The sequence below is a fragment of the Mandrillus leucophaeus genome, unplaced genomic scaffold (genome assembly GCF_000951045.1).
Source record: "Mandrillus leucophaeus isolate KB7577 unplaced genomic scaffold, Mleu.le_1.0 Scaffold34, whole genome shotgun sequence".
Classification (NCBI taxonomy): Eukaryota; Metazoa; Chordata; class Mammalia; order Primates; family Cercopithecidae; genus Mandrillus; species Mandrillus leucophaeus.
In genome coordinates, this window is record NW_012103587.1 from 5,966,575 (window position 1) to 5,992,911 (window position 26,337).

A 26,337-nucleotide genomic window follows, 5' to 3' on the forward strand; every position below is an offset into this window, starting at 1 on the left:
TCGTGATCCGCCAGTCTCGGCCTCCCAAAGTGCTGGGATTACAGGCTTGAGCCACCGCGCCCGGCCATGCCACATGATTATACAAGAAAAAGTAACGAGGTTGTTTTCGTAGATAAAATATTTTTACAAAGGAAAAGAAAGAAGAAACCTTCACTTGCTGGGTCCATTTAAAAGCATCGTAAACCTGAAGAAAACAAAACTCATCTTTTATGAGTGGTTCTGTTCAACACTCAAGATGCCAACTACTGGTATTAACTGTAAAAACCCATTATCATTGATCACGAGTAATATGTTTATTTTTAAAAGTAACTTACTATCTAGCTTGTCTTTTTCATATCAGAAAAGGTACTGTCAGGAAAAGAAAATGAAAGTACACCACCAAGTGAAAGAAAGGGAAGCTTGGGGTGCAGATTCAGCTGCCTCATGAAGACTGCGCTGGACGGGGGTGGAGAAGGTGCCTGTCCGTCAAGGACATCCCCATAAGGAGCCGTGGGTGCAGCAGCTGCTCACCGGGCTGTGGTCAGGGCAGGCTTGGCCCCGGGGATGAGAAGAGAGACTTGCTTGTCTCTTGAAAACCGTTCATGATGTAAGGAAAAGAAGCGATGCAAGCAGCACAGCGCGGTGCTGTGGAAGGAGCGGCGGACAGGCAGCTCGGGACAGGCCATCCACGCGAAAACACCTCCGTTCACTCAACCATCTCCTGAGCGCCCACGCCTCCCCTCACTGGCTGTTTTCAAAAGGGACAGGATGCTGGCTCTTACCAAAGTCTGTGTGGCTGCTCATCCATCCGATGGCTTTGATAGACACCAGCGCCAGCAGTCCAGAACCCACGAACGACCCGACGCCAGAGAAGAAAAAGAACAAGCCCATTATGGCACTCTGCATGGACTTGGGGGCAGCTGAGTATGCAAATTCCAGGCCTGAGGAAAGAAAAGGAAGGGTCGTTTTTGTGAAAGGGGAACCTTAACACATGGGATCAACGCTCTGGCCTAATATGGCAGAGGAAGCATGGGGTCTCCTAGGGACTGAGTCCTGCAGACAGGCACAACCTCTTTCCTTACTAGTGATCAAGAAATCGACGGCTACAGGCCAACTGTTCATTCTCCTAGCCATTAGGACAATTCCTAAAAAATTCAATGAGCAGAGATGGCCGGGCGCGGTGGCTCAAGCCTGTAATCCCAGCACTTTGGGAGGCCGAGACGGGTGGATCACGAGGTCAGGAGATCGAGACCATCCTGGCTAACATGGTGAAACCCCGTCTCTACTAAAAAATACAAAAAACTAGCCGGGTGAGTTGGCGGCGCCTGTGGTCCCAGCTACTCAGAAGACTGAGGCAGGAGAATGGCGGGAACCCGGGAGGCGGAGCTTGCAGTGAGCTGAGGTCCGGCCACTGCACTCCAGCCTGGGCGACAGAGCGAGACTCCGTCTCAAAAAAAAAAAAAAAAAAAAAATTTAATGAGCAGAAAGTTAAACTCCTCGCTCTCAAGCTTAAAGGTAACAAGTGATTTGTTGGCTCTTAGACTTTTGTGTTCCTTGAAGAGATTAAAGAAACAAATTTCCTATATTGTCAAGGAACGGGAGTTTGAAAACAAAGTACACACACTAAACTGGGAAATCTACATAACGATTCTATTTCAAAGACAATACACTTTATCTTTTTTTTGTTGAGATGGAGTTTTGCTCTTGTTGCCCAGGCTGGAGTGCAATGGCACAATCTTGGCTCACTGCAACCTCCATCTCCCTGGTTCAAGCGATTCTTCTGCCTCAGCCTCCCGACTAGCTGGGATTACAGGAGAGTGCCACTATGCCTGGCTAATTTTTTGTATTTTTACTAGAGGCAGGGTTTCACCATGTTGGCCAGGCTGGTCTCGAACTCCTGACCTCAGGTGATCCACCTGCTTCGGACTCCCAAAGTGCTGGGATTATAGGTGTGAGCCACCGCAACAAGGGCAATATACTTCAAAACTATTTTGGCAGGTCCATCTATAAATTTAGATTTTTATAACTAGACACGGAGATTTGTAGTGTATTCTAAACAGAAGTCCATTCCATTGTGATTTATCCCCTTTACAAATTCATTAGCCAATTCTGGATGAGTTTTCTAAAGTGAAAACCACCACTGACTATGACCTGCACATCCATCCACCTCTGCATATCACTCATTTTCTCTTCTCTCTCACTCTCAGCAGCCGGACAGATCTGCCCAGAATACACTTGTTCAACCACTGCAGGATCTCGCTAATAGGAAAAGGGAGGCCTGTGAAAACACGTTTCTAAAAATTAGATCTGCTTATTTATGTACATCTAAATGAAGCGCACTGAGATCTGTGAGCTCAGCCCAGCCACCATGGTGGCACGGCTGAGGGCTCCGCTGGGAACTATCCAACCACGACTGGTTTCTTCTTCTCTGTCCTGTGGCACTTATAGGGTAGTTAACAAACTTTCATGAAAATATTTTGCGATACTGTTTTTACACAAAGAAAGGAGAACCTCAGCATTGGTGTGTTTACTTAGCGATTCATATTCTAAACCACACACTGCCAAAAGCTACAGAAGTGCTGTGCTGTCCTCGTCTCAACATATTCCAACAGCACAGTGAGAACGCCAGAGCGCTCATGCTTTTGCCTGGACTCAGACACCTCCGGCACTAAAGGTCCTTACCTGCGATACTTGCAAATATCTCGCTGATCCCAATCAGCACGTACTGCGGCACCTGCCACCACAGTGACAGATCGGCCGCATGGTAGACGACGTTGCCAATGGTCTGATTAATGGTTTTCTCTTTAACAAGGTTCAGCCTTTTACTTTCCAAAATTCCTAGAATTCAAAAGTAGGTTAGTGTAATATTCATGTATTAACATTTAGAGTTAATCTAAAAATCTGATGTTTGCTACAAGACTTCATAGCGAACGTGATTCTGATGCATGAAAGGACCATGTCTAATCACAGCTTCCCCCAGGACTAACAGGCCCCCAGCCTTCAGCCTCCTAAGCAGGCTGAGTGGAGGTCATGCCATAGCACACCTATTTCACTTTGGCTTTTTACAGCATCTTATATAAAATCGGATGTCCAGTACGTTTCGTTTAATCCTCAAATATCTGGATTGCTCACCCATACCTCTTTTGTCTCTTACAAAGGGGAGTAGGAGAAAGTTAAATAGTCCTACTGTAGAATTAACAGTAGTGCTATTTTACCTAACAGCAGGTAATGTTGAAATGTTTTTCCAAACATAGCGATAGATCGAAGGTGATCTATTTATTTATTATTGTAACAACAAATGATGATGATAATGATGATGATGATGATGTCAGTTTCCCTGTATAGGGTAGGCTTAATCTTTGCAACAAAGTAAGCTGACTTCACAAATCAACCTCTGCTCTCAGCAGCACTGAGATCTCACTGCAGGTGCAGGCTGAGTTACTGGTCACCTGTCAAGTGCAACAGAAAGACAAGAGAGAAACAAGCAAGGGCAGCAGCTGCTACTCTATAAACAAAAATCAACCAATGGAAATAAAGTGTAAAAGCATCTACTTGCAGGTCCAAGTCCTTAGGTTAAAGACACCGCCAAGTTTTATAAAGAATTCTTATTGCAAATTAGGTCACAGGCCCTAATATTTAAAGTGTATGTAAACATTTTTAAAATGTGAGTATGAAGAAAGATCTGGTCAGAGGACAATGGAATGAAAATATTAAAAATGTTCCTTCTAAAACCTGAGCATGAGAAAGGACCAGGATATGATTCACAGGGCGATGAGAAGACAAACTCTGGAATTTCCACCTCAAATCTCAACTGAAATGCCAAGCAAAGTGAAAACATTCTCCAGGATCAAGGTAGAGAGAGACCTTCCAGCCAACCCACAGTTTACTTCCATCAGAAAACCTGCAGCCCCGCCCTGGAAGAGTGTCAAGGGAAACCCAATCCTTCTACTCTGCCCTCCATGGGAGAAACATAAACGCAGACCCAGGCAAGGACAGCAAACTATTTAGAGCCCTTAGTTGCTCTGGAAAGGGGCATCTGAGGGCACCTTAATCAGGCAAGGCTGGTAGTGACAGTAGGGACTGTCCCCAAATGACAGCCTTCCTCCCCAACAGGGCAGGAAGGTTGCTGACAGCAACCACGGCACTGCACCCCTAGCTCTGGCATCAGTGCCTTCAAACACCAAGAATGAACTGTGTGGCAATGGCCTCCCACGGACACCCAAGGTCCCCAGCTCCCGCCTGCTCCCCTGGGACCGTAGCTGACTGCAGCCACTCCTTGAATGGGAACAGAACCAATGCAACTCAAGCAGAAACTGAGATCTATTTTGGAAATAAACACGAAAGCTGAAAACCATTTCTCTCCTTCACAGGGAAGGAGAGCCTTAGGATGGCACACCAAAGTGTCCGCAGGGGGCGGGACAAGCCAAGGTTGCTCATGTGGACAGTAAGTAGATTTTATAACCTGAATGGGAAAGCTACTACTACTGCTACTGGCATAGTTCTACCAGATAACTTGTCTTACTATTCAAGAAAACACAGACTCTGAAGACTAAGGATGAAAAAGGTAACAAAGAAACTAAGAGGACGTTGGCTTAGGAGAGACACAAATGATGAAATCAAGAATTAGGAGAAGAGAAAATGAGAAAACAAATAAGCCTGATTATCGGTGAGGCTGTCAGCAGAGAGATGAGTAGCGCCAAAAGTGCACGCACAGCCGACACTGCGGAAACCAGGATTGGGACCGGAGCCCCCAGTCACGAGCGAGGCGGAGGCAGAGCCAATGGGGAAAGTGACCCCGTCTGGGAACAACTGAGAGCCCTGGAACGGCTGGGACAGGCGGAAAAGCAGCACGGTTCAGGCTGAGTGACAGTGGCATGGCAAGGGGGCACCCAGTAAAAACAAGCATGTGATGCGACGCTGGATAATCAACACAGCAGTCAGGATAAATGAGCCAGATCCTTCAGATAAAAGTCACCCACTTATATCAGTTCAAAAAACAGAAACAAAACTGAACATTACGGTTACTACACAGAACTAAAGCATAATATAACCCAAAGATTATAAATAAAAGAGGGGACAGGCCAGGATGTACCAGACAAGCAATCACAAAGGGAAGAGGTGACAAGAAAATACCAAGAAGAGAGAAAAAGAATCAAAAACCAACATAACCAATAGGTGCCATGTACGAACTGCTCCTTGCGTGATGAGCCGCTTTTGTTGACTGATTCACAGACAGCACCTCATTTGTTATTCACAGTAAGCCGGGGGAGAAATAACGCAAGCTCATTTGGAGATGAGGAGAATGAGACTTGGAGACAACCAGCAGGGCTGAGGCTTCACACCTGGCTCTCAACGATGCCACACGCGCTACCTTCCAACCCAACGGCTGTTTCACTACGGATGACACATCGTATCCACAGAGAAAACACAAATCATGAACTTTAATGCGAATTAAAATACCATCCAGCTGCTAGAATCTCACAGGAATACACTTCTTTTCGTCCTTGTCAGGACAAGTAGATGGAAAAAAAAAAATACAGCTTTGTTTGGCATAAAGTTTACAAACTACAGACACAAATAGAAAGCCAGGCCCCAGACCGACTTCATGACAACAAATAATTCCTGAGGCCTACAACATGCCCGAGACGACTCGATGAATCGGACAGACACAAAGATCTGGGTCCTCGTGGAGCTCCGTTCTGACAGGCTTATGTTTCAAGCCCACATGGTGTTTCAGAAAGTGTTCGGACAGGACCTGTCTGTGCCTTCTGATTCACCACAGACCCACTGTGTTATTCTTGGACCATGCACTCATCCACATGGCTTCAGGCCCGCTGCCGGTGTTGGAGTTTAAGACTCCTGCTGTAAAACACCTAATTAATATCGTTGGTAGTATTACAATACATGAATCATCCTATTCACCTACAACACTTATACAGGGTGATATTTGGCCACAAAGGACGCCTTGAAATCCCCAATGCAGGAATTATAAAAGCCATAATCTCTCCTGACTCAACAAAATTTGCCATCATTAGCAAAAGTATAAACAAAAACATCAATATTGTAAAACTTAAAAATTCTCTGAAATTAGTCTTAGATCAAAAAGAAAACCAAAACCAGTTTCAATATTCACAGAAAACAAGAGAACATTATAACAAATCAAAGCACACGAGAACTGACCAAAGCAGTAATAACAAGCAAATTCATAGCCTTAAATTATCTTTTCATTATTAAATAGACTAGAATAAGTACAAGTGAATGAAAGCCAGGCACAGTGGCTCACGCCTGTAATCCCAGCACTTTGGGAGGCCAAGGTGGGCAGATCACAAGGTCAGGAGTTTGAGATCAGCCTGGCCAATATGGTGAAAGCCTGTCTCTACTAAAAATACAAAAATTAGCCGGGCATGGTGGCAGGCGCCTGTAATCCCAGCTACTGGAGAGGCTGAGGCAGAAGAATTGCTTGAACTCGGGAGGCGGAGGTTGCAGTGAGCCGAGATTGCGCCACTGCACTCCAGCCTGGGTGATGGGAGGGAGACCTTGCCTTGAAACTGAAAAAGTTATCAAATAAATTTCCTCTCAGAGAGGTAATGGACTCAAGATGACTTCAAGCTAGACAAATGCTTGGAACTCCTTGAGAACAGAAAGATAATTATTGTCCCCTTAAAATATTCTCCTGCCTACAGAGAAAAAGAGTACACCAACTCTTTTTAAGAAGCTGTATCACCCCACCAAAACCTGCCAAAAACAACCACAGACCAAGGCCAATTCTAGATACAGATGCACACGCGCTCAATGATACAGCAGCAGAGTCAGGTCAGATGATCAACATAAGCCTCTTTTAACAAACAGGGTTTGTTTTCTAAAACGGAGGAACAGTTAAATATCAGGAATCTAATACAATAATATAAATAAAATACATGAGAAGCCAAAGGTAGCCGGGGAGAGATGTAATTACCCTTGGATACCAAAAAAAAAAAAATCCAACATTCATGCTGGCTAGATGTTTAATGTCACCACAAATACCTACTTTAACAGGCAATGATAAACTTTCAACTTAACTGTGAGCTAACAGTGGCAGTCCCATTAAAATCCAGGATGAGACTAACGTTGAATCAAAGAAAAAGAGAAAGAAAGAGAGATATAATTATTACAAAGACAGAAAAAGAAACTATATCATTTGAAGACAAAGAATGATCATTTGAAAACAGTTCACTGAAACTCACAGAATTTTATAAAATCCCATATATGGGAACCAAAAATACATAAAGTAGTTAGGAATAAACCTAACATAAAAGGTAGAGAACCTAAAGAAATGTATAAAACTTTCCAAGATTCCATAAACAAAATTATAGGGAATTTTTTTTTTTTTTTTTTTTTTTTGAGACGGAGTCTCACTCTGTAGCCCAGGCTGGAGTGCAGTGGCATGATCGATCTCGGCTCACTGCAACCTCCGCCTCCTGAGTTCAAGCGATTCTCATGCCTCAGCCTCTGAGTAGCTGGGATTAAAGGCATGCGCCACCACGCCCGGCTAATTTTTGTATTTTTAGTAGAGATGGGGTTTCAGCATGTTGGCCAGGCTGGTCTCAAACTCCCAACCTCAGGTGATCTCACTCGCCTTGGTCTCTCAAGGGAAAATCTTTTAAATGGGAAAAAAAATCCATAAGCTAAGAGATAAAAATTTGAAATCCTTAAACAATCATGATCTATTATGTAACAACACAAAAAAGAAAAACCTATTAGAAAAATGGGTACAACACAAACTGTACACAGAATATAACCGTGTACAGTTATACTCCATGTGGATCCAGGTAAACCATGACCCAGCTAAGACGATAGAGTTTGAAAGTTTTGGGAAAGAATCTTAAACATCACTAATAACATATGTCAAAACAATAATATACCATTTTTCAACCCTTCGGCTAAGAAAAGATTAACAGAAAAAAAAAAATCAGTACTGGCAAGGATGACAGAAAACAAGAATTCTCACACACTCCACTCCACCACTTTCAATCAGGTAAGTTACCCTCAGGAAACAGTAAGACAAGAGCATACGAGCTTACGTAAAAGAGTGACAACATGGTCTTGTTTGAAATAAGAATAACCTGGAATCAAATGCCAGTTAAGAAGAGTGCTGGTTTTTAAAAACGATGTAACACTCAAACACGGAATATGGTCTAGTTGTTAGAAAGCACAATTTAAATGTGTAACTATTGGTACGGGAAAATGGTGAGCACACAGAAAACAGAAACAGGTTCTAAACTGTGAGGAGTTCCACTTCTGTTTTAAAATAAGTAATTTAGCCATACCCAGAAAATGTTCTAGAAAGACAAAAACAGCTGCAGTGGTCACCTCTGAATGGGGGGTTGTGGATGAACTGAAGCCTCCCTTTGGATCTATTTTTAATGACCATAAGTTGACCATATAATAACTTTTAAAAACTTGCTGTAGACCAGTGGTTTTCAACTCTTTTCTAACGAAAGCTCTGACCTTTTTCCCAGAGAAAGGTTCTCGGTTGATTCTGCCTCAATTTCAGGATGTGCATCCGTGCTCTGAAGCCCAGGAGTGACTCCTGCCCTGCAGTAGCTGTGGTGAACACAGTCCCAACGACACAGAAAGTGGGACGGAGCAGATCAGCAGGCGGGCAGATCAGCAGGCGGAGCGATCCAGGTGGACCACCACCCACCTGTGATGACGGAAGGGCCTACAACCTTCCCACAAGACAGTTCAGCTACATATACCACACGCCTTCGTGTCATACAATGACTACACTTCTTGGGATTTAAGAAGGAACATAAGTAAAAACATTTCACTATAATGATTACTAAAACAGTGCAAACTAGATGCAGCTGAATGTGTCACATGCAAGATTATTAATGACACATTAAGTGATTTTTATAAGCAGGTTACAGAGGACAGTATAAACATGTCACACATCATGTATTTTTATAATTTTTCCCATGTATTTACATAATGTTATTAGTGGATTTGGGTGGTGGAATCTTGAGAGTTTCTAACTGTATCTGTGTGCGCGTATATTTTATGTATGCGTGTGTGTATTTTACGGCTTGTATGTCTTTTGGTCCTCTTTTTGCCATTAATATGCATAATTTTTGTCATACTTTCATAGCTTTTTTACATTTGATTTTTCTTAATCAGGCTCCAATCAGCTTACACAACAGGATTCTGCTTTTGCAAAACCATAAAAGATGTATGTGTACAGACACACAAACAAGACAGACACCAAAATATCAGTAGCAAGCAGCTCTAAGGACATTACAGTGGATCTTTATTTTCTCCTTTATGATTCTAAGGTTTCCTCTTCTCCAAAGCGCATCTTTTTACTCTTGTAATTTAAGAACAGAAACACAATTTTTTAAGGGGAAAAATTAAATCTAGCAAATTAACATACTTTTTTTCTTAAGCTGAGCAGAAGCCCCTTGGACCTGCCCAACTTGCATCTGAACATCTTTAGAGAAAAAGCGGCCTCCACCAGGTATGGCACTAAATGGAAGACCGTGATTTATTATGGGGGGTAGTTGGTAAGCTACAAGCAAAATTAAGGTTCTTTCCCATGAAAATTTTGGTTTGCTATGATGGTTTCAAGTCTCTACTCAAAGACCATTAACGTCCCTAAATAATACTCACTAGAGCTGGGAGTAAAATCACATCAAACATGGGCAGGTGTTTTATTAAATTTAATAGACTGCACTCATGTCAAGTTACAAGACATATGTAACTCTTCCCAACTACCGGCAGGTAAAACTTCTTTCCAACACTGGGTCACCCGGGAAAGAAAGCCTTTTTCAGAACACACACACGCTGCGAATTTTCCACTTCTATGTCACCAATTCAGAGGCTCTGGTGCTGCTGCAGTCACACCAGGTCAGAGCCCATGCCTCATCACGGGCGCCAGCACTCAGTAAAAAGGCAAGCACTGAGCAGAGGCTGTCTGACTCTGGTCAGAAAGTGCTGGACCTGATCTATTGTGGATTTTGCTAGCACTTTTTTTTTTCTTTTTTTTGAGATGAAGTCTCACTCTGTCGCCAGGCTGGAGTGCAGTGGCGCAATCTCAGCTCACTGCAACCTCCGCCTCCCGGGTTCAAGTGATTCTCCTGCCTCAGCCTCCCGAGTAGCTGGGATTACAGGCGCCTGCCACCATGGCCAGCTAATTTTTGTACTTTTAGTAGAGACAGAGTTTCACCACATTGGGCAGCCTGGTCTCAAACTCCTGACCTTGTGATCCACCCGCCTTGGCCTCCCAAAGTACTGGGATGACAGGTGTGAGCCACCGTGCCCGGCCTGCTAGCGCTTTTTAAAGACAGAACTGAGGGAGCGCAATGGGGAAATCTCAACAGTGACTGGTCTGGCACTTGTATCCTGCACAAACACATATAGAAACCACCAGAGTGGCCTGCATGGCTCTCAAGGCAGCCCACAGAAGTGATTCAGCCATTTATGAAACTGAAAGAGAGGATGTTAGGAAAGAAGCCCAACCCAAGTATTTACTGGAAAAGCCTCCAGAAACCAAGGAGATCTCCTTTCCCACAGGGAGGGAATGAGGACTTCCTTCCTTGGCATCAACCAGTGTGGTGATGGGGCACAGAGAAGGCACTCCAGCCCCAGGGGGAGAGAGAGGTCTGAGGCCAAAGTTGAGCCTGCGCTTTAGGGAGGTAGGACAGACAGGCAGACACAGTCTCCAGTGCAAAGACTTCCTGCAGACAGCCCTTCTGCGTGTGCACTCTGCTGAACTGCAGCCTGCAGCTAGAGCCCTGCGGTAATTCAGTTCTTCTCTGCCTATGCTTATTTCCCCATGTGCCACAGCTCTGGAAGACAAGCTGAATTATAAAGAAGGCACACAGCAAACACTTCACTCAGACACGACCTCACTTTAATTATCTATTTGAACAAAAGAAAATGCAATAGTCTTCTAAAATGTCCCAGTCTCTAGAATAGAGATTTCTTAAGCCCAGGGACTAATTTCTTTAAATCTATTAAGTACTATATCAATATGTTCAGTCTGGCAAAAGTAGATGAAGGCTGCTATGAAGGCAGCATTGTTTGAGAATACTAAATTCTATTTCAGCAGCGCTTAACACTGAATTCCTCATAACAGCAGATAATATACAGTTGGTTCAAGAATATCAACTTTTCTTATTATGTAACTAAGCTGTTTTATCATTCAACAATTTTCAAATATTAATGAAGGGAGAACTCCAAAATAACTGAGAAAGTCAGCGATACCCAGCTTTATCAGCAAAGGATAAACAACTCATTTCAGCACATACAAATTACGAAAACAGAATGGAAACCCTCCAAAGGATAACTCTCCTCATCTGAGTTTAGAGACTCAGGCATTCGTTCTTATGAGGTTTATTTGTAGGGGGAGGAGATGCTGCCCATGAGCCTATAACAATCTAGAAACATTTCTGTCACCAGAAAAATGCACACAGAATTTTACATAAAAAATTCAAAGGACTCACAGACACCCTGACACTTGTTAATAAACCAAAGGTTAGTAATCTGAAGGTGGAATTCTCATCCTCGAGAATGATATAGTACCTTTAATTCACACAAATTCATCTGTTCAGCATTCAACAGCCTAATTCTAAACCAGAAGGTAGAGAAAAACCTCCCTTTAACTCAGTCCAAAAGTCTCTTTTCAGAGCAACCCAATGGTTTTAGTACCAGAAGAAAACTGACCTATCCTTAGGAAAATAATCTTCAACTTATTTTAAAGTTTAAAATAAAGGATTAGTGCTGTAAAATAACTGCTACACATCCTCTTTCACAGACACGCACTTCCTGAACAACCTGGGGCATGACTGGGCGTCAACGCTATATTCTGAATCCACAACTGCCGAAGTAGGGCCTGAGGAGGAACGGAGCAGAATGCTTCCCACCTGCAGCAAAGGCCGAGCTCATGACAAAGAACATGCCCACGGCGATCCTCTTCAGGGAGGATGGGAGCAGGCCATTTCTTCTCAAAATGGGATCCACCAGTTTGTCCTTCACAGGGATGAGCAGGAGGATGAGCACAGCATCAAACATGGTCAGCCAGGCTGCAGGGAGCTGGGGTGAAACACGGGAGGAGGCGTTTACTCCCCGCAATACACCACTCGTCTGGAGAACCAACATCTCAATGGGAGAAATGCATGTAAAGAACAGTTCCTCTCCACAAGGTACAACCTCTTCAGTTTAGAGACAACGGAACTGGGAAAAGCTTCCTTTCTAAATGAATCTGCATTTGCTTTTCTGTGCTTTGAGGGGAAAATAATCAGGTGAAAAATACTAAGTAACGTTGAACTGATGTCAGTCAACCTAATCTAGTAAATGATACAACCAACAAAAAAATATTCTCTAAAATAAGTAAAAACTCTATTTCAATAACAAAGGTTTTTGTTGGTGCTGTTAACATTTATAAAACATTTACAGTTGGTAGAAGGAATCCATTTATTACATAAGCCCAAAATGACAATTTTGAGATCATTACAATTGTTCTTACCGTGTGAGGAGTGGTTGTAATATTTGAAATTTCTGGAATCCTCAAATGAAGACTCTGTAAAACATACGTTGTCTGCATCTAGGTATAAAAAACAGTATCATTATATGTGAACCAACTGTGCCCTCAAACACTCTAAGCATCCTGCCCCTCCCCTAAACTAGGCTCTGAGATGCGACAGTAGTGACTCCCAGAAACAGACAATGGCTCAAGTTTGAAAACAGACAGGTCAATGATTTGGTCACTGTAAAGTCCTCTGGAGATCAGTTTTGAAAAAGAACAGCCAGTTATCCAAAGGAGAAATTACATTAACAAGAGGCGCCTGGAAAAACCAGAAGCATACCTGTTCTCAGCTTCTTTTTCAGAGAGGCTTTAAACATAGTTAAAGCAGCCAAAATGACTCCATAACTAAAACCAAAAATGCCAGGATTCTGTAGACTCATGGAAAAAAAAAATAATCTAGTCCTAACTACTTTAAGCATGGCCAAAACAAGTGCTAGGCTAAGACTTCATAGGAAGATAAAGGAAATTAAACCTGTTTGTCACCACTCACTTGGAAATACACTGTCCAGTAAGGTATCAAAGCCAAGAAAACAGGGACAATCTTGACCAGAGCTTTCACATCTTCCACTTTCTCTTCTGTAAATGGCCCTCCATGAGACATCTTACATGAATCAAACAGACTTTGTTTAGAAGATTGCTGAAAGACTCCAATGCCTTCACTTTGGGAAATAAAATGAAGGAATTAGTTTTCTTCCCCTCCCAGCAATCAATTATTTGGTCACAAATTAAGTCTGGAGGTAAGAAACCAGCTCACTGTATCGAATCTGCTTCAACTCATTCCATCACTTACTAATTGTACACACCCAACACAGCTCCCTGAATTATTTCTAAATGTCACAGAATGTACTGAAACAGCTGACAAAGGGACTTTCTAGTCAAAGTGCAATTGGGCTACTGTAATTCTAGCATGGCCGGAAGATCTCTGATGACAGTCTGAACCATGGCTGAGCTCAGCCCCAGTGCAGCTGCCGGCTCAGCAGTCTCCGCGTGGGGAGAGTCTGCAGCTCCACTGACACTGAGAAGGACATCAGCTACGCCACTGGATAGCATATGAAAAAATGCACTGGATTGTGTGAATTTTTAATCAGCTAATTTATCAAACATCAAGATCTGACGGCCAATACCAATGCTGTGAATAAAACCCTGCTGGTTTGAACTGAGTCACTGGCAGGACAGAGGCAGGGTTCTATTCTCGGAGGAAAGCTGTCAGCTCTTGGGTTAAGGAAGAGCTGAGGGGGAGGGCAGTGCTGGTGGTGATGATAGGAGGATGTCCCTGGCTCTGTCCTAGGACAGCAGGAAATGGGGAGTGCCCAGTGCACTGCGTCCCTACGTCCTCCCTCATTAACCATGTGGTGTTAAAACTCTTCAGGGCCCCATTGCACAGAGGAAGATGCCTGGGCACAGAGAGTGAGAAGGCTGCCCGAGGTATGGCCAGGACTTGGACCCAGGCAGTCTTGGCTTTACAGCCTGAGGCCCTGACCCCTGCAGGACACCACTACCCCTCCACTCCCTGCCATTGCCCTCATATCTGCGGGTCATAGCAGGAACGTGGACCTGGCATTCCCAGGTACTTGTACTAACGAGTTTCACTTACTCCCTCTGGGCCCGCTTCATTATTTAGAAGATGAACAGGCCCCATTAGACAGCTCCGCACTCTCTCCCAGCGCCAAAACACTCTAATGGGGAACAGGCACCAAGGATCTCAGGGGTAAAATGGGAAAACAAAGTGCACACTATTCTCTAAAGCCAAGAAGTACCAGGAGAGAGTTAGACTCTGTTTAACTGTGGGAAGCCAACAGAAATGGCACCTGTCAGTTTTCTAGTTTATTAACTCATGTCCCATTTTACTATGGTGCCAGTATTTTAAATTCTTTATCTTATAAAGCCAACATTTTAAGTCTGGACATTCAGAGTGGGGAAAAATAAAAGCGCTGAAAACTATAACTTAATATTTTAGCCAAATTTTGGACAAGAAAACTAAGTTCGATTCAACAAATACTGACTGAGTACCTGCTGCAGGCCTTGCATTGCTCTACCTGGGGGCTAAAGGAGAGAGCTCCTGTCCTTACGGACTTAGTCTAGTGGGGGAAAATAATCAGAAACAAAAATACCCAAAAGTGAAAATAAATTCCAAAGACATTATAAATACTTTCACTTGAAAACACTAACTTCTTCAAGTACTACTTTTTTTCATAAAGGAAATTAAAAGTCCTTTTGTACCTAATACAGATACTATCAGTGGTTTACCACATCATATTAAATATGTTTCACTAAAAACATTTAAACAACAAACAACAAATTCATTTTCACACAAAGCATTATTCACATAGGTTACTGGTTATATTACTTTAGCTTTACATAATTAAAATATTTAAAAGCTGTGAAATCAATATGCATCTGAAGTTTTACTGGGTTATACATATTGTTAGGTGTACTATTTTGCAACACACAAGGGTCCAACATGAAGCCATGGGCACAAGTGACACCCGAACACCCACAAGAGCCCTCTGCTCCTCCCCACAAAAGTTGACAAGCTCGTTTCAGGACGCCTGTGCCCAAGTCTCTGTGAAGGCCACACGTACGTGTTTGTATTCTCCAGGAAGAGAGTCCACTGGTTCTCACGGATTCCCAAAGAAGTATGTATTCAAAAAGCTGTAGAACCATTTCTACCCTGGCCTGATGAATTGAACCAATGTGCCTTCATTTCTCATTTAATAGCGAGTACTGCATTATCTTCAAGACACAGATCGCCCTGGATGGAAACTGAGAGTGGGCCAGATGAAATTAAGTGTCACGACTGTAAAATGCTGGGTATGTCATGCTTCCTCAGGCTTTGGAGGCCCAACTTTTTTAAGGCACCCTCGTCACAGTGGTCACCACTGACAGGGCCCTTAGCGTGTGCCTGGCACCCTGCTGAGGGCCTTGCACACATCACCATGCTCAGGCCTCACAGTGATGCCATGAGATGAATCCATCTCTGCTGTACAAAAGGGAGAGCTGGGCTCCACCAGACCAGTAACCTGCCCAAGGTTACAGAGCCAGTTCATACAAACCGCAGAATTTGAGAGTTCCTCAGACCATCACCTTTTCTGTAAGCTAATCCCTGCTTTTTTCCCCTTATTTGTGCCCAAGACGACTTTCAAAGACAATCCTAAAAGGAAATTAGTTTCCTAAGTAAAAGTAACTTCAAACCCACTCCATGCTGCCATTTGTGCGTTAAAACCCAAGTACGTCCACAAAGCAATGCCGTCCTCTTGCAAAAATGTCTATGGGCCACCACCCACACAGACACTGAAACTTGAAGGGTTGTTCCTGAAAAAGACTTCTAGGATCTGAAACACTGCTTTTGTCTAATCAAGTAAGGCCCTGGCAAAAGACTAGTGTCAGCTAAGACAGGGCTACTTAAATTTTTTTTTTTTTTGAGACAGGGTCTCATTTTGTCACCCAGGCTGGAGTGCGGTGTGCAATCATGGCTCATTGCAGCCCTGACCTGACCTGCTGGGCTCATGTGATCCTCCCACCTTAGCCTCCTGTACTTTAATTACTAAAAAGTCTTCAGTGTGGTCCCACCATTTGCAGTTTTGAATTATGTGTCTGAATGCCACAATGACCCACCAGCATTTCCAACAGGTCATCTAGACTGGTGAGATCTGCCATGACTCCACACAGGGACAGCTGGAGAAATCAGAGATGTTCAGGAGCAAAGAAGGAGGCGCACAGGGCCATTTTGGTGTAGTTTCAATCTACCACGTGGAAGGAATATTAGACACATTGGCTATGGCTCCAAGCACATCAGTAAGACAAACACAGACAAGCCGGAGGGAGGCAGATGTGTGAGTGGGGCCTACAGAAGAAGCTCCAGCAACCCGTGCCGTGCCACAGTGGGCTGCACGGCTCGGAGACACAGGACACTCCAATGGCTGAGTCATCAGCCTCCCAACCAGCAGCCACCAGGCATTTCTATGTTGATCCAAACATTCCATGAGGGGAATGACTACAAAAGTTCCCAGAGCCTTCTCCGGAATGATGGAAACAATCTATGCCTTGACTGCACTGGTGGTTACACAACCTGAGTAAGTCTGTCACAATTCACAGAACTGTACAGATATGAGGGGTAAATTTTACTACCTGCAAATTATTCCTCAATCAAGAATAACACAAAAATTTCTGAGTTCTTTTCTCGGGCTTAAGTTCTGGACTTAATTATTAACTGTCATCAAACATCACCAACCAAACATGAGTCATAGTTGGTCAGTGACTTGGAGGGTTTCTGAGGACACAGGCCTTTCTGTTTTAACACCCCAGTTCATGGGACTTTGGTGCTAACGCCGGGTAAGTCCCATGAGATCATCTGGTTACCCTCAGCGTATCTCGCCATTCTGCTATTGCATCTTCCTGTCAGAGTGACAGACCCGACCGCTGAATGATGGAGCCCATGCTGACCTTCAGCTGAGAGGCAGTGGCTTACTTTTTAAAGAGCAAAGACAGGTACTGACAGCATAAGCAACTGCTTAGTTTTTCATTCAAATGTATTTCAAAGTTTTTAAAATAAAAAGAAACACGTATAAAGCATGTCTTCTGTCTCCTCGATGCTCTCCACACATTTCTACCTTTATAATCTGGCACTAAAGGAGCTTCCGTCCACACTAGCAGTGAGAGAAAGTGCAATGTGGGGTTAAAGCACGAGCTCTGGAATCAGGCCACTGGCCTGTCTTTAGGATGGGACATTAAGACCGCACTCGCCTCCTTGGGGAAATGCAATGTTAAAGGAGAGAAGACAAGCAAACCCTCAGCCCCGGCCCAGCACACAATAAGCACACAACAAACCTAAGCTAGGATGTTAATAAAGAGATCGATAAAGTCCTATCAAACAGCTTGAGATAAGAATTAAGTGCTTACCCACTACTCTGGCCCTCTCCACTTCGCTTCTGGGAACAGCAGGAATACGTCAGTATCTTGAACATGTCGGTGAAGGCACTGCCATCAGGAGGCTTGGTGATGAAAACGCTCTGACCACAGAGGAAGACCACAAAAGCAAGGCCGACGCAGACAGTGGGGATCGCATAACCAGTGACAAAGCTGATGTTCTGCTGAATATAGGCAATGCCACCTAACGACAGGATCGCTCCCAGGTTAATGCTCCAATAAAACCAATTAAAAAATCTCCTAGTGGCTTCCGGACCTCGATCTTTAACCTAAGATAACAGGGAGGAAAGACACTTGAAAATATATGACAGTCTTCAAGGATGAAAAACATACACAGTCAAGTGGTTAAAATTACCATTGTCATCACAACCTTTAAGAAGTGCAACACAATCAAAATGGTGTTTACAGAAACATTCATGGATCTCGACAAAAAACATACCCCACACTTTTAATTACTACAGGAGCGGGGTAGCTTTCACTTAATTATACTAAATCCCAACAAATCCTAGAGAGTTTTTCCGATTATGTGGACCACCTACTATAGAATTTTTCTAAGTATCTGAACCATTTGCCTTGGAATTACCTGGAATGCTCTTTAAAAATAGAGTGGGCTGGGCGTGATGGCTCACATCTATAATCCCAGCACTTTGGGAGGCCAAGGCGGGTGGATCGCTTGAGGTATGGAGTTTGAGACCAGCCTGGCCAACATGGTGAAACCCTGTCTTTACTAAAAATTCAAAAATTAGCCAGGCGTGGTGGCGGGCACCTGTAATCCCAGCTACTTGGGAGGCTGAGGCAGGAGAATCACTTGAATCCAGGAGATGGAGGTTGCAGTGAGCCGAGATCGTGCCACCGCACCTGGGCAACAAGAGCGAAACTCCGTCTCAAAAAGGAAAAAAAAAAAAACAGAGAGTCACAGGACCCACGCTCCAGACCTACTGAATCACCGTCTCTGGGGCCCAGGCCCAAGAATCTGCGTTTCAAGCAACTTCCCAGGTAACTTCTACTCACAGGTAAGTTTTAGAACCAATGTTATAAAGCTCCATGCCTTCCTGAGCTACATGTGAGTACCATGCGGCACCGCGCAAATACGCTTAGCCCCAAAGAGAAACACTGCAGGCGGCATTTGTTCAGTGAGGCCCAGCCACCACCCACACCAACTGTATCTGGTCTCCTGAGAATCAGAGATCTCGGTAAACGTGAAGCAAAGAGGAAATTACAGACTAAAGATAAAACCACATGCTATTTTTAGATTAGACAGGCTATTAATGGAATGGGAGAAATTCTGATAAGGGTGGGATTTCCAGGATTTCCAAAAGGCTCAAAAATCACTGACTTCCTGGACGCAAACAAAAGCACTGAGGTAATCACACAACATCTAGGCTTCTGCAGTTCACCAGGCTACTTCAATGAAGCCCAAGCGCTGGGAACAGGTCATTTGGGGGCAGACACACCAGAAGCCTTCTCTGCCCACCTGGATTTTTGCCTCTACATAAGACACTGTGCAAATGAACCCTGTACTAGACAGAAACATTTCTAGTGAGTTTCATTTCATAAATTTATTTGTAACAAACTTATGAGAGGCTGATACTGGATCTCATAAAAAGACTCTCTTGCTGTCTTAAAAACTTCTACTGTCTCATTCTTAAGTCACAGGTTATGAGAGAGTTAGAAAATTCTTATTGCAATAATAGATCCAGTTTCTGGATCCACAGAACAATCTGCTCTATTGAATAACAAATTCTCAATGGGGCCAAAACAACCAATTATGGCTGGGCATGGTGGCTCAGGTCTGGAATCCCAGCACTTTGGGGAGCCAGGGCAGGCAGACCACCTGGGTCTAGGAGTTTGAGACCAGCCTGGGAACACAGAGAGATCCCCATCTCTACCAAAAGTTACAAACATCAGCCAGGTGTGGTGGCGTGTGCCTATAGTCCCAGCTACTTGCAAGGCTGAGATGGGAGGATCCCTTGAACTGGGGAGGAGGTGGCGGTGAGCTGTGATGGCACCACCACACTCCAGCCTCCGCGACAGAGGCCCTGTCTCAAAAGAAAAAAACAGATACGGTATGCAGTAAGCACATGCATCTTTTTAGCAGTCATATATTTCATACGGTATTTGAAGCTCTATTCTTTAAAGATTGAATCAGAGGTGTAAAATTTATAGCTAAAATTGTGTGCTTCTCTCTAACGGAAATAAAGCAAAAGAAAAAAAATTGTGTGCTCCTCAAAAAGAGACTTGTTCGAAGTCCGAATGATCGAGCATGGCTACTGTGGTGACAGGCAATTAATTATACACAGCAACACCACTTCAAACTAAAAACCTACCTTTAAAAGAAAATCACGTTTTCAAGAGGTCAAACTCTTCTCCTATCTACGACAATAATGAATAGAGGTCCTAGACCAAATGCAGACATCTCTACTGAATAAAGAGTTTGAGGTGAGAACTTCTTAGACATCTAAGACACTTCTTCACTAGGACACAATGCGTTGAAATACTGCTCAACAATGGACACCCATTCTCATGCTATACTAGACACAGACCAGGAAGAAAAATGAAAAATGTGAGCAGAGAAATGGTTACCGAGAAAACAAAACTAGAAGTGTGAAAACAAACAAACAAAAAGTAATTTTTTACAAGCATAAAACAGGCCAGTAAACATAATATCTAAACTTAATAGAGGCACAAATGATTTCATAACTGAAATGCACTCGGATCTTTCCATTCCCCACAGTGACACTGCACACACCTTCCCACGGTCTCGCTCGGACCTTCCCATTCCCCACAGTGACACTGCACACGCCTCCCCACGGTCTCGCCTGGACCTTCCCCTTACCCACAGTGACACTGCACACACCTCCCCACGGTCTCGCTTGGACCTTCCCCTTCCCCGCAGTGACCCCTCCCCACGGTCTCGCTCGGACCTTTCAATTACCCACAGTGACGCTGCACACCCCTCCCCACGGTCTTGCTCGGACCTTCCCCTTCCCCGCAGTGACACTGCACACCCCTTCCCAGAGTCTCAGATCTATGTCCTCCTGAGGTGAAGCATGAGAAAATCAGCATTTGATTAGTCTGGGAAAATCCTAACCTTAAAATGCCATCATCCTCATTTCCTGTGTAATTGTGGTGGTCAGTTTGTTTCAACTCCTCGAGTAATCCATCAAAATTACTTTATAAACCAAAATTACGAAGCCCTAAATAACCACACAGTAGGCATTTCTGTACCAAGCGAAGCTGGCTGCTGTGAAGGCCATCACATGCTTCCCCGCCCCGGGTGGGCAGGCGACAGCCTCCCTGCCCATCGGCTGCATGGCATCACCGTGTGAGCAGCAGCCACATGCCCTACCAAGGGCAAACAAGGTTTTCACATGACTGGTAAAATGATGCCACCAAAATCAATTTGGAGAAGAAAAGCGCAAAGAATAGAATTGTGTACAGCACACCAAACAGTTGGCTGACAGAATTCCTTAAAGTGAAGTATCAGTTTTTCCTCTGGAAAAAAAAATCCATCATTTGCTCTGTTTATCCGTAACATAAGATTTTCTTCTTTCAGGACACTATTTCAAATAATCCACCCACCAAGAATGACGGTGACTTTTGAAAAAGGTGCGGCACTGGGGGAAGATTCGGGGTTGACATGATTTACATGAACACACATGTCCCTTGGACCCACGGCTCACACACCCTCTAAAGACACCAGCGAGGCCTCCTTCTCAAAGCCACGCAGCCTAACCCCATGGTCTCTCCTATCAGGTTTCCCAGAGGCTCTACCTGGGAGATGAAGAGACAAGTGACAAAGAACCATAAAAAACACCTTAAAAATACAAATAGGCTTCCTCTCCATGAGAAGGACCAAACCAGGACAATTTAACCCTCGCCTGGGGCACAGCAGAGTGTGCTTCAGGCCTGTACACCTCAGGGTCCCCAGCCAGGCCTCCTCCCATGAAGCAGCGGCACCAGGACGGGGACCTGCCACCTGGTCACAGGGAAGCACCCTGGCATAAGGGCACTTTCCCCTCAAATGTTTTTCACTATGATTCACATACCAAAAAATTCACCCTGTAAAAGTGTACAATTCAGTAGTGCTTAGTATATTCAGAGATGTACATCCATCACTGCCACCCAAGTCCACATTCTCATCACACCAACAGGAACTCCTGTTCCCTTTAAGTCACTCCTACGCCCCTCTCCTGGCCCCTGGCAACCCTTACTCTACTTCCAGTCTCTGTGGACTCGCCTCTTCTGGGCATTCCACATCAATGGAATCACACAACTGGAGCCTTGTGTGTCTGGCTTCCCTCACTCAGCGCAATGTTTACGGGGCCCATCAGTACTTCGTTTCTTTTTTAATGGCTTAAAAATACTCCATTGTATGGATATACTACCTTGAGTTTATACATTCATCACTGAACATTTTCTCATATTTTCATTAAAAAAAAGTCCAAATGTATAGAAAAGTTGAATCGCAAAATGCACACTTCCCTACCCTTCACTTGGAACCTCAGCACTCTTTTTGCATACATAAAAAATACTGGCCGAGTGTGGTGGCTCATGCCTGTCATCCTAGAACTCTGGGAGGCCAAGGCGGGTGGATCACCTAAGGTCAGGAGTTTGAAATCAACCTGGCCAACATGGCAAAACCCCCGTCTCTACTAAAAATACAAAAATTAGACAGGTGTGGTGGCTCACACCTGTAGTCCCAGCTACTCAGGAGGCTGAGGCACGAGAACAGCTTGAACCCGGGAGGCAGAGTTTGCAGTGAGCTGAGATCACACCACTGCACCCCAGCCTGGACAACAGAATGAGACTCGGTCTTAAAAAAAAAATACTTCTAGGTGATCTATTTACAGATAAGCTCCAGCAACCTATTTCATCCCCAAAATTTCATCATGAATCTCCTGGAAATAAGGACATTCTTTTAACGGCAGTGAGATTACCACACCTAAGAAAGGCAACATTGGTCCGTTATTAGCTAATAGGTGATCTGCAAACGATCCCAAGCATCTGAGAAGAATGGCCATGAAAGCAGCTGGGATCCAATCACTCAGCATGCGTTGCAGGGGGTGGCCAGGTCTCCCGAGTAGCCTTTCATCCACAAGGTCCCCTTTACCCATGACAGTGTTACATCGGAAGAGATTAGGCCAGCTATCTTGTGGAAGAAGGCACATCTCCTTTCAACATCCACATGTAATTGTGGACGAAAGGGCGCATATTCTGTCAGATTCATTTGAGATAACTGAGCACCGTTTCCTCCTCATTTTAAGAAGTAACAATTACTCGCCTATAATCTCCTGGAGAGCACCAGCTTTTAAGTCAGGCTGCCAGGGCCCCAAACCAGCTCCCATAGGCACTTGCTGCGCAGCCTTGGCAGCCAACCTTTTAGGCCTCTGTTCCCTGTATAAAAGGCATGACTGGCTGGGGGCGGTGGCTCACGCCTGTGATCCCAGCACTTTGGGAAGCCAAGGTACACGGATCACCTGAGGTCGGGAGTTTGAGACCAGCCTGACCAACATGGAGAAATCCCATCTGTTCTAAAAATACAAAATCAGACGGGCGTGGTGGTGCATGCCTGTAATCCCAGCTACTTGAGAGGCTGAGGCAGGAGAATCGCTTGAACCCGGGAGGCAGAGGTTGTGGTGCGCCGAGATTGTACCATTGCACTCCAGCCTAGGCAACAAGAGCAAAACTCCATTTCAAAAAAGAAATAAATAAAGTGAAAGTTCTTGTAAGGCATAGATATGAATTCCTTCCTCTGGTAATAATTAGGTTATATATATATATTTTTTTAAAAAACAGGCGTAACTGCAGGACATACACCATCAACCGTTGTGAGGCTTAAGTAAGATCATGTGGGAAAAGCACAAGTAAGAGGCAAAATAGAAGCTTTCAAGTACACTTGTGTGGCGTGGCCAAGTCTTTAAAAGATAGAGCCTGACTGTGCTACCAGCCCCGTTCCTTCATGAGCCAATGGCACCCCAAGGCCAAGAGCCTGGGTCTTGAGATCCAGCCCTGAAGAACCATTACGGAACGCATGCGCACTGGGCCCATCTTAGTGCAGTAGTTAAAAAAGAATCAGAGCTGGAATGGAAGTCCAGCTTGACCACTCACTCCCTATAGGCAGTAAGAAAGTGATCTGCTTTTGTGCCTGTTTCCTCATCAATAAAATGGATCTAAGACTCCTGTGAGGTTCAGATTTGGTCACGTATGTAAAGCATAAGCCACTGTACAAAAAACCCAGTTCCAATTCAGTACATTAGAAGACTATCATTTCTAACATCATTCTAAGGTGTCTCCTGACTAATGGATAGCCTTACACAAGCAGAGTGAAAGCTCACATTCAAAGGACAGGCTTTTGAATCCTGGCTCAGTCACATACAAGCTGTGTAACTTTGGGTCAATGATTAAGCCTCTCAAGCCTCAGTTTCCTCATCAGTAAAATGGGCACCGTACGTGTCAGGTAGACTAACCAAGCAGTCTTGCAGACACGTAGCATACGCGTCATGTGGACTCACCAAATACTGTACTTAGCAAGCACTGTGCCTGGTGCACAGTAAGCGCTCAGTAAATGTTCCTAAAAAACAGGCACTCACAGATACTTAGGCAAAAGCCTAAGAGTCGCCTTCCCTACTGCTCACATGCCATGGTTTCAATGTCTGACCCTCCAAATCTCAAGAAGAAATGTGATCCCCAGTGCTGCTGGTGGGGCCTACTGTTTGGGTCATGGGGATGGATCCCTGAAGAAAGGCTCAGGGCTGTCGCACTTAGGAGTGAACTTTCCTATGACAGAGGTTATTTACAAGCCTAGCACCTCCCTCCCCTCTCTCACTTCCTCTAGTGCATGTAATCTCTACACAGCTGGCTCCCGTTCACAAGGCCCTCACCAGAGCAGATGCTGGTGCCCTGCTTCTTGTACAGCCTGCAGAACCCTAAACCAAATAAACCTCTTTTCATTATAGATGACCGAGCCTCAGGTATTCCTATATAGCAACACAAACAGGGATTAGACAACCTGCCAGTACTTCCTACTCGTTCTACTTCCACAGCTGAACTCCACCCACCCACTTCACCCACCTCCACTGCCCCCACTCTAGTTAGGAGAGACTCCGACCTCATACACCCAATGTCACCACTTCCTACACAACCCATTCTCTACAACAAGCATCCACACACTTCTGTGAAGGGGCAGGCAGTTCACACGTTGAGTTTTATGAGACATTCCATCACAGTTACTCAACAATGCCACTGCTTAGTGAAAGCAGTCCCAGCATAGTGGCTGTGTCGCAGAAACAGGTGGGGCTGTGTTTCAATAATGCTTTATTTATGGAGACTGAAATCTGATTTTCATAAAATTTTCACTCCTCACAAATTATCCTGTTTCTGACCACTTAAAAATGTAAGAACCGGCTGAGTGCCGGGGCTCATGCCTGTAATCCCAGCACTTTGGGAGGCCGAGGCAGGCGGATCACGAGGTCAAGAGATCAAGACCATTCTGGCCAACATGGTGAAAGCCCCATCTCTACTAGAAATACAAAAATTAGCTGGGCATGGTGGTGTGCACGTATAGTCTCAGCTACTCAGGAGGCTGAGGCAGGAGAATCGCTTGAACCCAGGAGGCGGAGGTTGCAGTGAGCTGAGATCCTACCACTGCACTCCAACGTGGCAAGAGCGAGACTCCGTCTCAACATAAAAAAAAAAAAAAAAAAAATTCAGAACCATTCTTAGCTTGTGAGTCCTCAGAAAAGAAGAAGTAGACCTGACCTGCGACCCCAGCTGTAGTGCCTGCTCTGCACATGACATAAATAGTATCACTACCTGCCGGAAGCCAGTAAAGCTCCTACTGTATCCCGAACGCTTTAACACTCCTCATGCGATCCGGCTCCAGCCTTCCACCTCACTTCCCACTTTTTAAATATTTTCTGAAATGATCTGAGTTTGCTATTGCTCTTAAAGGCTGCCTATTCTGCATATAATACTTGGTGGCCATTTCCTTTGCCCTCCTGAAGAGCTGCAGTGGTTCCTCCCTCACTTCTTGGCAGTTACAGTGGCAGGGGAGCAGCTTGCTGCTAACTTGATTCAAACTCATTTTCATCTGAGCTTTCCTATCCAACCTAGCCCAAAACTCCTTTAAAGCCACAAAGCCACAATATGAGTGTTTTCCCACTTCGTTGTAAAGGAAGCTAAGGCAACAATAGTGGCTTCTCTTCCCTCAGTTTCCCGGCCCGGGGCCCTGCCCCTGCGAATCCCCATGTCTGGAAAGCTCCTCAACAATTGCTCTTTCCCAGCCTTCTGGTCTCAACTTACACGGCCTGAACACAGAGAGGGTTCCTTTCATTTAATAATTTTTAGTTTTACTTTTTTATTTGGCGACAGTCTTGCTCTGTCGCCCAGGCTGGAGTGCAGTGGCGCGATCTCGGCTTGCACTGTCTCCCGGGTGCAAGCGATTCTTCTGCCTCAGCCTCCCGACTAGCTGGGATAACAGGCGCCCGCCACCACGCCCAGCTAATTTTTGTATTTTTAGCCAGCCTGGTCAGGCTGGTCTCGAACTCTTGATCTCAGGTGATCCACCCGCCTCGGTCTCCCAAAGTGCTGGGATTACAGGCGTGAGCCACCGCGCCCGGCCTCTCTTTTCTTTAAAGCCACTGTGGCCATCACTGTGTGTATACAGACCTCACCCCGCCCCAGGCAAACCCCTTCCAGCACCTATCACACCGGTCCCTCCAGTCTTGGCCCACCTGCTGGCGGGCTTCCTCTGCACTAGACAGAAGCCCCCGGGGCAAGGGGCTACCTCTGCGATCAGAGGCAGGGACTGGGGCTGGGGCTAGGGCTGGAGAAGAGGTTGGGGCTGGGCAGGGGCTGGGCAGGGACAG

General features: G+C 44.8%; 1 protein-coding gene across 1 annotated transcript in view; it reads right to left on the reverse strand.

Annotated features, from left to right (window-relative positions):
• SLC15A4 (solute carrier family 15 (oligopeptide transporter), member 4) overlaps positions 1-26,337 on the reverse strand; it is a 68,755-nt gene that overhangs the window by 5,915 nt on the left and 36,503 nt on the right. The window contains exons 3-8 of the mRNA XM_011988895.1: positions 17,441-17,736; positions 13,032-13,200; positions 12,482-12,559; positions 11,880-12,048; positions 2,662-2,817; positions 762-920 (exon numbers count right to left, since the gene is read on the reverse strand). Of these exons, the coding sequence (XP_011844285.1) occupies positions 762-920; positions 2,662-2,817; positions 11,880-12,048; positions 12,482-12,559; positions 13,032-13,200; positions 17,441-17,736 (1,027 nt within the window). The remainder of the gene's footprint in view (positions 1-761; positions 921-2,661; positions 2,818-11,879; positions 12,049-12,481; positions 12,560-13,031; positions 13,201-17,440; positions 17,737-26,337) is intronic.